The following is a 13,659-nucleotide window of genomic DNA, read 5'->3' on the forward strand; positions in this document are numbered from 1 at the left end:
TCATTCACAGAGTGCTACATTTTATAATTTGCTTGTTTGTAACTATACTACAGTAAGTTAATTTTTTAAAGTATTAGGTAATTTATAAAAATAGAGCCTGTTCACATAATATGGTTTTAAAAACACTTTTTTTCTCTTTCCTTGTCCCCTTCCTGCCACCTCTGAATGTACGAAAGTGGACAAGCAGCTTAAGTAGTCCCTGTTGCTGATCATTAAGGCCAGGTTCAAAGGAAAATACCAATATGATGGGAAAATGCACAGGAAAGAAGGAAAAAGATGAAGTTAAAACAGTGGTATACTTGGAGTTTAAATAAAGAAGGGAAGTGATTACCAGTATTTTTGAACAAAGTGAAGATAACATAATATTACCCAGTAAAACATCAGCTGCAAGCAAATGATCCATCACACTATCCAAAATGTAAGTCTGAAATTCTTTTTGCTGCGTTCTTGTCGATCTCTCAGGAGAAGCCTAAGTAATAAATTTTAGAATTAGAAACAGAACCAATTCAATGAAGGTAAGGCTCAACCATAGTTACACTACCATAGTCATATTTAAAAAAGCCCCTACTGGTAAGTATTAAAATATGTCATGAGGGATGGTATGTATGTGTATACTCTATTTTTCTGATCATAGATTAAAAAAAAATTGAACAGGCATATTGTCTTCTGAATCCATTCCTCCAAAAACAGTATTCTCAACATTTTGAGTATTTAATAAAATTTTCATATTTATTATTATAACTCACTTTCAAAAGAAATCAGGCAGTTTTTAATGATATACAGGTAAAATAAATCATAAGGCCATGTAAACAAACACAAAAGCTCAGGAATCTAGTAACTAAGAAGGTGAAGTCAATGGGGACAGGAGTATTTATATAAAAAATTAATTAAGCACACAATTTCGCTTAGAGCTTCCTAGGGTCAAGAAGGAGGAGAAAAAAAGATTTACAAAGCTTTTTAATAACTATAAAATATTTTTTTAAAAAACCACACTAGCCAGCAAGGATGTTTTCCTAGATGGTTCTGAAAAGAATGTTCTCTGTGGGTTTTTTTATAAAGCGGACAATGAACAACTCAATAGGTAATACCTTTGATAATGGTTTTATATAGTACAAAGATGATTTTTAAAATTATTGTGAATAAAAGCTTAGGGCATGAAGCTAAACTATAGTTCTCTGATGGCATTTCTCTAGGTAGTTAGGGTGATACAATCCAGGTGCATAACTTTCAGGACTCTAACCCGAGAGGTGGCAAAGCTCGGGGAACACAGGGATGAAAGGTAGGAGAGATCCTTTTGTTATTCTCTCAAATGTCAGTCCTGGTAGCTGGCTTTGGGCAGGAGGTAGATATTGAACCATTCAATAAAGTGACATGAAGTTGTTTCTTAAAAGGAGATCTGGATTTGTAGTTATAAGCAGAGGCGTGATGCTTTGCCAATGAAATTAAAGAATCTATTTCTTCTTGCACAGACTGGTCTGGGACTATGTTTATAACCATGACACGAAAGTGGGCTACAGAACACTGTTTTGCTTTATGTATTTAAAATTAAAATATGCTCTATTGGGGGAAAAAACCCGTTTCTTTCTATTCTGATTTTCAAAGTGATTCTAATAAAGGTTTTTTTAAAAAAGTAGTTAAAATCGGAATTCTATATTCAGATCAAAGATATTATTCTAAGGATTCAAAAACCAACCAAAGTTTTAACAAATGTTTCTCTGTTTTTGTGGTAAAACACATTTATCCAGTTTTAAAATAACAAAATATGGGCCAAGTAACAGTTAAAAGAATATTAGTGCTTAGGAGTTTGGTTTGGCAAGAGAGTAATCTGGGAAAAAGCGAAGGTCATGTCATGTTGTTTTTAATCTTAATCCATTTTCCTGTGCAGCTGAACAGACAGCAGGCGAGCTGGGGCCAAGGCCAGCCCATTCCTCAGGCTGAGAGGCCTTGAAGACTCGACCCCTGCCGAGGGAAGGGGAAGTAAAGACACTGAAGTGATAAGCAGAAAATGAGTCTATGAGGACTATCTTTTAATCAGATTAGAGGCCATTCACAGCAGGATTTTAATACCCCTGAAGTCAGCAATACTTATTCAGGATTATAATCAACTCAATGTGGCTAATGAGAAAGTAAGAGGGAGTAGAGTTTATATAGCCTTAATTAACAAGAGAAAGTTTTGGAGTCTGTAAAACAGGGAACATAGTACAAAGAGAAGTAGCTTGATCTGTCAACAGTATTTATTTTTACTTCATTAAAAAGTATTCTATAAGGATTTAAGGCTGGTTCAGTTACCACTAGGGCTTTCCAGGTGGCGCTAAGTGGAAGAGAATCCACCTGCAAATGCAGGGGACATAAGAGACACAGGTTCCATCCCCGGGTCTGAAGGAGGATCTGACACTGGAGGAAGAAATGCTAACCCACTCCAGGGTTCTTGCCTGGAAAATTCCATGGACAGAGGAGCTTGGCGGGCTACAGTCCATGGGCCACAAAGAACTGAACACAGGTGAGCAACTGAGAACAATCACCAAAAGGTATTTAATTGTCTGCTCACTGAAGCTGTGTCATGAGTGATCATGACCCAGAATCAACTCTGTTCTTGGCTCTAACCTCCAAGCTCGAACTGAGGCTCACAGCAGCCTAACTTTGAAAGGACTTAAGACTTTGTGAGTGCATGCATAGTTCTCTCCATTTTTTTTTAAACAATTCACTGAACACAATTATGTGCCAGACACTGCTTAGTTTTATGTACCTTATCTCATTCTGCAAAATAACCTTTTGAAGTAGATACTATCATCTCCACTTTTGAGATGAGGTAACTGAGGCTTAGAGTGGTTAAGTCAGTTGCTCAAGTCAAAACTAGGTTTCAAAGCTCAGTTTTTTTGATGCCAAAGTTCACTGCTTTACTTGTCCTACTCTTCCAGCCCTACTGAAAATTTCCAAATTGAAGTTAACAGATGTACAACAAGAGCAGCTCTGCTATGATCTGTCGTGGTTTTCCAGATAAGCCTGGTTGGCTCACCAGACAACCAGGATGAGCTCAGTGCAGAACAAAGGGAGGATAAGCACTGTGGTCTGCTCTGGCCTCTGGCTGTCAGATCTATCTTCCCAGAGGAAACACAAAGCCAGCCAATAACATCTGTCTTCAAAGAATCAAAGCCCCCTTTCTGAGGCCTGGGGATGCCAGGCATAATCTTCCTGGACACAGGCTAGACAGCCCACGTGCATCTATGGCCCACGGCTGAGAGCACTGTGGCTTGGGGAGGAAGGCCTTGAGTGTTCCGTACTGTCTCTGTAATGGGCTGGAGCCATCAGAGGAGCCTGAGCTTTGTCATCCTGACTGCAGTGTTCCTCTTCACTGGCTTCTCTTCTCTCAGGTATTTGATAACAGTGCCTGCCCACTTTTCCACTTTGCAGGGGATGGGGTTGGGGTGGGGCTTGTTTACTGCTCTGCAGTCACATGTCTTTCACTCTGATGTGAACGGGGAGGGCTTTAAGAAGATGGCAGGAGCAGAAAGCAGTGAACTCCACTTCACTCTCTTTCTTTCTTTTAGGTCTGTATGGGTACTTCATGACTGTTCTCAGGTACTTTCCTTCCATGGCCACATGCAACAAATTCCTGTGGCCCTCCATGAGACCTGGTGGTTCAGACAATAAAGAATCTGTCTGCAATGCCCAAGGCTCGAGTTTGATCCCTGGATGAGAAAGATCCCTTGGAGGAGAGCATGGCAATGCACTCCATATTCTTGCCCGGAGAATTCCATGAATAGAGGAGCCTGGCAGGCTACAGTCCATGGGGTTGCAAAAGAGTTGAACTCGACTGAGCAACTCACACTTCCACTTTCTCCACGAGATGCCTGGTGGTGACAGCAGAGGACACTGGGGAAGACGAGCCAGGGAAGAGCAGCTGGAGGCCCAGGTACAAGACAACACAGGCCACTTGGTTTCTGAGTAAGTCTTAAGTGCCAGGCGCTGTGTTATGAATCTTAAACGGATCATCTTATTTAATTGTCACTATGATCCTCAGAGACAGATTCTATTTTTATACTATTCTTTATGTGTGTTCCAACAAAACTTTATTTATAAAGGCAGGCTAGATTTGACCCACGGGATACAGCTTGCAGATTAGGAAGTGCTTCCTAAATGTTAACATGTACACAAATCACCTGGGAATCTCGTATGTTATTTTAAAGGTGGGCAAACTAGAAGGGATGAAGAGAACTGAGCTGAGTCAAGGTTACACAGCTAAAAGCAGCATGTTTAATTTCTCAAAATAGTTTTGCTGGGTGATTTACCTATTATTTATTTAACTCTCACAGCAATCACCTGGGGGAGATAGTATATAATATCATTCTTCAGAGAGTGAATTTGGCTTGGTGAGATTAAAATGTTTATATAATAAACATCAGGGCCAGAATTCAAACCGGGCTTTGCTACACCACCACACTGCCTCCCTTGTATTTGACCTGACTCACACTGTGGCCAGTCTAGATAAATGCAGATCTTTTATTTGCTAATGGAGATAATGTCACACATGCTTTTGTAGATGTAGTGAAATAAGCAGATACTCTTGTGATAAAATCCCAAATAATCTTAAGACTGAAAATAGCCTGGCATGAGCATATCAGACTGAAAATCAGTTGGTTCAAACCGCTTCTTCCATGAAGGTAAATGGCAAGGGTGTAGTATAATTCTCTTCTTGAACTTCTTCAGAGATAAAGACTTCACAATCATAACATTAAAAATCATATGACTGTAATTTTATTTTTTCACACTATAGGAAAACAGGGAGTGCAATATCCTTTTCACCAACTATTTTTTTGTGTGTGTATTCTGTGTGTGTTAGATTTGAGGCATAAATTTTAAGAAGTATAATTTTTTCTCTGTAAAGGTCTTATGCTTTTTTTAAAAGAAAGAATTTATTTATTTGGCTGCGTCAGGTCTTAGTTGTGGCATACGGGATCTAGTTCTACGTATGACCAAGTCAAACCGTGGTCCCCTGCATTAGGAATACAGAATTTTGGCCACTAGACCACCAGGGAAGTCCCTAAAAGCATGTATTTTAAAAGCAAATGTATATATCTTTTATTAGATAGTATTGTATCTTGTTTGGGAAAGGCCAGGGATGTAGTTGTAGTTAAATGATTCAAAATTACTTAAAGAACAAATCAAGACACTGAGCTAATTTTGTGAGAGATAAAAGGACACATGAAACTTGGCCCTAACTTTAAGGAGCTAATGATCGATTTGGGAAATTCAACCTTGACACTCGCTGGTTCTTCCTAAAACATCATCCTACCACCCATGACACCCTAATGCAATCAGATACAATCCCACTAATAGGGCAAATTAGTGACCGCAATAACGAGAATGTTACTTCGAAGTTAATACATGTCATATCAAGCTTTCCTCACTGAAAAATACAGAAAAACTAAAATAAGAGACAATTACATAATTTATCAACTGAGAGTTAGCTATTAGGATTCCTACAAGACTGACACACAGAGAACATCATGAGAAAGGCTGGCCTGGATGAAGCACAAGCTGGAATCAAGATTGCAGGGAGAAATATCAATAACCTCAGATATGCAGATGACACCACCCTTATGGCAGAAAGAGAAGAAGAACTCAAGAGCCTCTTGAGGAAAGTAAAAGAGAGTGAAAAAGTTGGCTTAAAGCTCAACATTCAGAAAACTAAGATCATGGCATTCGGTCCTATCACTTCATGGCAAATAGATGGGGAACAGTGGAAACAGTGTCAGACTTTATTTTTCTGGGCTCCAAAATCACTGCAGATGGTGACTGCAGCCATGAAATTAAAAGATGCTTACTCCTTGGAAGGAAAGTTATGACCAACCTAGACAGCATATTAAAAAGCAGAGACATTACTTTGCCATCAAAGGTCCATCTAGTCAAGGCTATGGTTTTTCCAGTAGTCATGTATGGATGTGAATTGGACTATCAAGAAAGCTGAGCGCTGAAGAATTGAGGCTTTTGAACTGTGGTGTTGGAGAAGACTCTTGAGAGTCCCTTGGACTGCAAGGAGATCCAACCAGTCCATCCTAAAGGAAATCAGTCCTGAATATTCATTTGAAGGGCTGACGCTGAAGCTGAAGCTCCAATACTTTGGCCACTTGATGCAAAGAGCTGACTCACTTGAAAAGACCCTGATGTTGGGAAAGATTGAGGGCAGGAGGAGACGGGGACGACAGAGGATGAGATGATTGGATGGCATCACTGACTCAATGGACATGAGTTTGGGTAGGCCCTGGGAGTTGGTGATGGACAGGGAGGCCTGGTGTGCGGCAGTTCATGAGGTTACAAAAAGTTGGACATGACTGAACTGAACTGACAAGACTGATAGTGTTATTACTGGATATACACACTTACCCCATTTCTTCTGCTGCTAAGCTGCTAAGTCACTTCAGTCGTGTCCGACTCTGTGCGACCCCATAGATGGCAGCCCACCAGGCTCCCCCGTCCCTGGGATTCTCCAGGCCAGAACACTGGAGTGGGTTGCCATTTCCTTCTCCAATGCATGAAAGTGAAAAGTGAAAGTGAAGTCGCTCAGTCGTGTCCGACTCTTAGCGACCCCATGGACTGTAGCACACCAGGTTCCTCCGCCCATGGGATTTTCCAGGCAAGAGTACTGGAGTGGGGTGCCATTGCCTTCTCCGATTTCGTCTACATATATGTATTTTATTTTTGGCTCAGTTATGCTTTCTTATACCTCTTCTGAACTTTATTCTGTTATTTCATGATAAACATTTTATTTTGCATAAAATGCTTCACATTCTTACCCCAGGGACTAAAATACTAGCCATCTCTTTTCTTATTTTTAGTTTCCAAAGAGGACAAGGTCTACCAGGCATGCTTGTCCACATGAATTATTGATGAAATCAATTATTTTCCTGCCAATATTAAACACTGTGGTCCTGGTTAAAATGCTTAGCATGACTGTTATCTAAATTATACTAGTGATTTCTTTAAATAGATCAAGCTGAGATATTTCTACATGAATAAGATAAAACATCTGCTGGAGTTTTAAGGTTTCAAATAAAAAATTAACTGTTTTCTCTTCACCACTAGAGGGAGAAGAAAAGTGCAGGGTCAGTTGTCCAACAATTGTCAGCAGCATGCAGGACGTTTTTCAGAGAGAAAAGCAGTTAGTCTTTTGCACTGAAATCTTTCACGAAACACTATTTTCAGAGCCCTTGCATGTACTGCTTGACCATGTTTAATATGCACTGGCCAAAAGAATGAATGAATAAGCAACTAATTGTATCTTAGATTACCTTCTGTGATTTTTAAATTTCTCCTTGAGAAACATTTGGTTTTCAGGGATGGTCAACTTCTAGAGCCAGCAGTGTGGCCACTTAGGGTTTGTTTTCTGAAACATCAGCTAGTTCTTATCAAGAGAATGAACAAGTGCAAGGACTAAATGTTTGTGTCCCCTCCCCTCAAATTCGTAAGTTATGCCCTAACTCTCAATATGATGATATTATAAGGTAGGGCTTTCTGGAGGTAATTAGGTTTAGATGAGCCATGATGCATGCATGATTAGTTGCTAAGTCATGTCTGACTCTTTGCGAGCCCATGGACTGTAGCCCTCCAGGCTCCTCTGTCCATGGGGATTCTCCAGGCAAAAATACTGGAGTGGGTTGCCATTTCCTTCTCCACGGGATCTTCAGAGTCAGGGAGTGAACCCGTGTCTCCTGTATCTCTTGCATTGGCAGGCAGATTCTTTACCACTGAACCACCTGGGAAGCCCTGAGAAGCCCCCCAGGAAGCTCTGGGAAGGCCATGAGGGTGGATCCCCGCATGAGGGGACTCAAACCCTTATAAGAAGATGAAGAACCACCTGAGCTCTTCCTCTGCCCTGTGAGAGCAGGGCAGCCGTCGATCAGCCAGGAAGAGGGCCCTCACCATGACCTGACCAAGCTGGTGGCAGCTGTGAGAAATAACTGCCTGCCACTGAAGCCACCCAGTTTTGGGTAGTTTGTTATAGCAGCCTGAGCTTAGATACCAAGCAACCTACACATTTTCTGCCTTGAGGAAAAATTTAAAAAGTGCATATTGAGCACCATGTTTTAAGCCCCATAGGACACTAAAAGCAGTAATACTGGAAGTGATACATAAGACAGACTGAAGTAGGGAGTTAACAAGCTGAGGAGACGATGCTGCTGTATGAGACTAGGGGGGAAGCAGCTGGAACACTAGGGTCCCTGGGCCAAACTCAGCCTATGTGAGTTCTTGTATATAAAGTTTTATTGGAACACAGCTATGCTCACTCATTTATGTATTGCCTGTGGCTGCTTTTCTAACTGCAATGATAGGTTAAGTAATTGTTAGACACTGTACAGCCCATAAATCTAAAAATATTTGCTATTTTGCCCCTCACAGGAAAAGTTTGTCAATTCCTGGTCTAGGGAAAGGGCAATAAAGGGCTGGATGAAGGACATGCAGGGACTTAGCTGGCAGTGCAGTGGTTAAGACTTCACCTTCCATCGGAGAGGGTGCGGGTTCAATCCCTGGTCAGGGAGCTAAGACCCCACATGTCTTCCAATCAAAAACCCAAAACATAAAACAGAAGCAAAACTGTTATAAATTCAGTAAGACTTTAAAAATTGTCCACATTAAAAAAAATCTTTAAGAAAAAAGGACATGCCAAGGGGAACAGAAAGAAGAGAAACAAACCGATAGTATATACATTAGCACACTTGGGATTAAAAAATTCCCATAGCCCATGATATGTTCTGCCTTTACAACCCAGAGGAATTAGAAATCTGAAAGGTATTTGGCATAAAACTTGCTTGGCTATTAATGCCCTCACTATAAAAACAATTTAAGAGGTGTATATGCATCTCTTTGTCTTTACCTCCAACAAAAGATCAATCAGTGGAGTCTGCTTGCTGGCAGGTGTAAGACAGAGGTTGTCTATTATTAAGACCCGCATGAAGTCAAAAACAAATTTCTTAGCTGGGTGATTAGTCAGGTATGTCTTGACGCCCACGTTGCAGTACTCTGATTGGCTTCTGTTCATCCCTGTGTCTGCTGCAAAGGCTTTAAATTCTTCAGCTGGAGATCCAACTTCATCATCGAGATCAGTCACCTAATAAAATCAAGAGGAAACGTACCCTAGTCGCATTCAAATTCATTTGGTATTTTTACTTCCATATTTCCTAAAAACCAAACTGTAGCACCAACAGCATTTTGCTTCAACATTAACCTCCTACGAAGCTATTAAACACATCACATAGTTCACTTGGCTTTACTCAGATACTCCTATCAGGGAGGTAATCGGGCACCATAGATCATGATTACTAAACACACATTCTTTCTAATATCAAGCTACTGACTGGCCGCTAACCATATAACTGCTTTATGCTGAATTTTTATCTCTACTGTGGATAACTGCCCTTGAAATAAATTAAATAATAAAATGAGAAGGACTATTTTATGTGCACATTATAAAACATACCTACTGAGAAGCCAAGTGTTACAGAATTTCAGATAAAGATCTGGCATACTAATGATTGAACCCAAGGGCTGATCTATTTTTTAGGTTAAAAAAACAAGCAAATAAATGAAACAAAACTAGTACCAATTTTGAGTCAACAGAAAAAGAAAGGTCAAGAAGACAGATTATAAGATGCTGACAAGGAAAAAACACTGCGCTATTACTAAAATCCTGTTGTTACCAAAAGTGTGGATTTTAAAGTTATAAACAAGCCACAGTATTAAGGTCATGTGCTACACTTGTCTTTCTTCTAAAACTTCCCACAATTTTTAGCATGAGTATTTATTTCATCTTTTTACACGAAGAAGAAATTAGTATGAGGAAGTACTTTATTCCAGGGTCTAGAGTAAGTAGGAGAAAAAGGAGGAAACATCATGAAATCCTGAAGTCCCATGGAGGAATAACTGTCTTTTGGGTGTGTTTTAAAGGACAAAAGAAGTATCTATATGATACACGCATTAGCCGCTCTGTAAGTCCTACTCTGCGGTATCAATGACTGTAGTCCACTGTAGCCTGCCAGGCTCTTCTGTCTATGGGATTCTCCAGGCAAGAATACTGGACTGGGTTGCCATTTCCTTCTCCAGAGGATCTTCCCGACCCAGAGATAGAACCTAGGTCTTCTGCATTGCAGGCAGATTCTTTACTGTCTGAGCCACCAGGGAAGCCCATATGATATATGAGTAGTCTAATAACTTTCTACTAAGTTAGTGCAAAATATGAAAAATAACAGTTGAACAAAATGGAAAAAGTTGAATAGAAAGGACAGGCATGCATTTCATTTCTTATAAACACAACCAAATCTGTAATTAGTGTGTAAAGACTAAATCCAGGAGATTTATAAATAAATAAAGTGGAAATAAATTTGGTCCTATTAGAGCTCTGTAATCTGAGTTCACAACACTACAGCTATTGTCACATATAATAAGAAATAGATCAACAGCTACACGAAGAGGAAAGTCACTCATGAGAGACTTACAAGAATATGGTAAATAACAACAGGAAGTAGTGTTCACTGCTGAAATTTTAGGGGAAGCAGAAGAAGGATGTGTCTGGAGACAGACACTAGATAATGATACAAGAGGTGGAGCAGAAAGTTACAAAACTATAACTTAGTCAGAAGCTTAAAAGATTGGCCAAAAAGAAAAAAATCTGCTAACGATTAGAGCAGACTAATTCCAATTTTGACCTTTTCCTCCCTTTTTCCTACCATTTCTGAATAAGGGCGGATGTTGAAGGGGAAGACCGTGGCTGCCAGTGCACACAGGAAATCAGGGTTCATCCACATGGAGGCCAGGTCCGGGACATTGTGATACAAGTATCTGAAGAACTGCATCAGGGTCACAGGATACTCCCGGAGCCAAGACCCCTCTTCTTCTGATTGCCAAGGCTGCCAGGGGATAGGAGAGGAGACAACACGTTAGCGTCACTGACATTGCTACAAGTTACTCACTACTCTTCTAAAACTTGATATACCGATGGTCCAGAACTCTCATAAACCAAACAGGGGTAAACACACAGGCGAACAAATCGGGAAATAAGCTAAAACAAAGGCAACACCCCTAGAAACTGAGAGGATGTTTTTCCATTCACTGGGGTACTCACACTGGGCTTCTCTGATAGCTCAGATGGTAAAGAATCTGCCTGCAATGCAGGAGACCAGGGTTCAATCCCTGGGTCGGAAGATCCCCTGGAGAAGGGAATGGCAACCCACTCCAGTATGCATGCCTGGAGAATCCGATGGACAGAAGAGCTTGGCGGGCTACAGTCCATGGGGTTGCAAAGAGTCAGACACAAGTGAGTGACTAACACTGGACTGGGGTACTCACAGCTCAGTAACTGAAGTCAATGGTTTTGATTATTCAGCGCTATCAATATGAATGTGGTGGGTGGCAACAGTGGCTGTATTACCATCAAAGTTGCCCCATCCTCCATCGTGCCACAGAGTAAGGAGTAAGATGAAATGGGGAAGTTACTTTACCCTTTGAGTCTCACACTGTCATAAAAAAAATGAGAACAGTGTTCTTAACCATTATGCAACTGTGATACTGTGATTTATAATAAGAAATACATATTTAATCTTTGTCCCATTTCAGGCACAGAGATCCTCAAACTCTTGGCATTTCCTAAGTGATAAGAGTCATAAATGTGTCTTTTTGTTCAAGATGGTAGTGGTGGTTTAGCAGCCATTCTCTCATTTCTCAAGACCAGCATTCCATGTGGGGACAAACATGCAGGCTGATGTCTTGACTTGTGTTGTGTCCCACTGTTGTGACCCTAAGGACTGTAGCCTGCCAGGCTCCTCTGTCCATGGGATTTCCCAGGCCAGAATACTGGATTGGGGTGCCATTTTGTCCTCCATTTGTTCATTATAAGGAGCCCTTTTCAATCACGCTTGAATTTAGGTTGATGGGCTCTTGCCAGGGGAACCAACCATGTGATTGGAAGGTTGGAAATTAACCTAATCTGCTCCTCCACAGCCTACAGGGAAGAAGAGTTCAATCACCAGTGACCAATGACTTTAATTAATGTCTATGTAATGAAGGCTCCATAAAAAGGCAAAATTGATGGGTTTTAGAGAGCTTCCGGACTGGTGGACACATGGAGGTGCTGGGAGAAGAGCCAGTCGGAGAAGGCGTGGAGCTCCATTTCCCTCCCCACCTTGCCGTCTGCCTGTCTTCCAACTGGCTGTTCTGGAGTTACCTTTTGTAATAAACTGGTAATCTGGCAAGTAAAATGTTTTCCTTAGACACAGGAACCTGTGATTTACAACTAGTAAGTCAGAAGCACAGGTAACAACCTGGACTTCTGACTGGCATTTGAAGTGGGGCAGGATTGGTGGAGGCGGGGCAGGGGAGTATCTTACAAGACTGAGCCCTTAACCTGTGGAACTGGATGCTATATCCTGGCAGATAGTGTCAGAACTGAACTGAATGGTGGAACACCCAGCTACTGGGGCAAAATCTTCTATATACTTGGTGACCTGAAGTGTCAGAAGTAAAGCAGTGCTGTAGAAGACTGAGTAAAAGAGACACACAGGAGTTTTCTTTTCCTTAAAAGCATTACCACAATAACAATGATGATGATGCTACTAAAAAAAGGAAGAAGACTCTATATGAACAATGTTTATCTTCTGATACTTGCCCAGAGAGTCTTTTTTTTCAGCTTAGATTTTTATAATTGTTTATGAATAGAAACCAAAACCAGAATCCCAAAGCATTATAAATTAACACATTTAAGAGCAATGTTCTTTTCTTAGATTGCGTAAGAACAGTTTTGACTAAAATCAGATTTTTCAGGTACTTGTAATCCATGAGTCTAGTTAATAATTCTTCTTACAATGTGACCCTGAATTTTGTAAGAAAAAAAATTAAATCATTATTCACAGCATTCCTGTGAGAGATACGAACATAAATTTTGTCATTTACTCTTTCAGTGCTTCATATCTAAGTTAGAAATAACTAAAAGAGAAAATGAAAACACTAAGTAAAACTTGCACTGATAACATTTTGAGCCTCTAAATAGAAGTGATTTTAAAAGTTCAAGTAACATATTGTTGCAATTGCATGTAATACAGTATATTTATTATATAAATGTATACACTGAAATATGTGTTTTATAGCACTAACAGCATCAGTTAACACTTAATAAAGTTTGTATTCTATACCAGGTACATTTGGAAGCACTTTGTGTACATGTTAACTCATACATCCTCACAAGAGTCCTAAGAGGTAACTTTTATCCTCATTATCACTTCATACATAAGGAAACTGAGGCACATGAGCTTAGTATGTCTGGAGGATCAGAGTTGGGATGTTGAATCCAGCTCCTGAGTTCAGGATCTTAACAACTTCACGGTCTGTCCTTACACTAAATAAAACAGAGTGGGTGAGGTTCCAGAGACCACGTAGTAAATAAAGACTTAGATTACCAAAGGATTCCCCTACTTTTATAAAGGAATCCCAGGCAGGAGGAATTACCGACAGGTGTCAGAGTCTCTGGGGACTTACTGAATTCAGCATGCTTCGGAGCATGCCCAGTAACAAAAAAGCAGCTTCTGTGCACACATTGTGGATAGATGAGACCACGGTTCCACTGGAGGCAGGAACTCCAAAGATAAAGGTCCAGATGGAATCTAAATCAAACTG

The 13,659-nt window shown here is 40.4% G+C and overlaps 1 protein-coding gene across 7 annotated transcripts in view; it reads right to left on the bottom strand.

Moving 5' to 3' along the window:
- The window catches only part of WDFY3 (WD repeat and FYVE domain containing 3), a 283,525-nt gene that overhangs the window by 71,587 nt on the left and 198,279 nt on the right, over nucleotides 1-13,659 (bottom strand). For all 7 annotated transcript variants that reach the window (XM_070791719.1, XM_070791718.1, XM_019963046.2 and 4 more), the window contains 4 exons: nucleotides 13,522-13,656; nucleotides 10,722-10,901; nucleotides 8,873-9,106; nucleotides 370-469 (listed from right to left, as the gene is read on the bottom strand). In XM_070791719.1, coding sequence (XP_070647820.1) covers nucleotides 370-469; nucleotides 8,873-9,106; nucleotides 10,722-10,901; nucleotides 13,522-13,656 — 649 coding nt within the window. The remainder of the gene's footprint in view (nucleotides 1-369; nucleotides 470-8,872; nucleotides 9,107-10,721; nucleotides 10,902-13,521; nucleotides 13,657-13,659) is intronic.

Source organism: Bos indicus, chromosome 6, assembly GCF_029378745.1.
Source record: "Bos indicus isolate NIAB-ARS_2022 breed Sahiwal x Tharparkar chromosome 6, NIAB-ARS_B.indTharparkar_mat_pri_1.0, whole genome shotgun sequence".
Lineage (NCBI taxonomy): Eukaryota > Metazoa > Chordata > Mammalia > Artiodactyla > Bovidae > Bos > Bos indicus.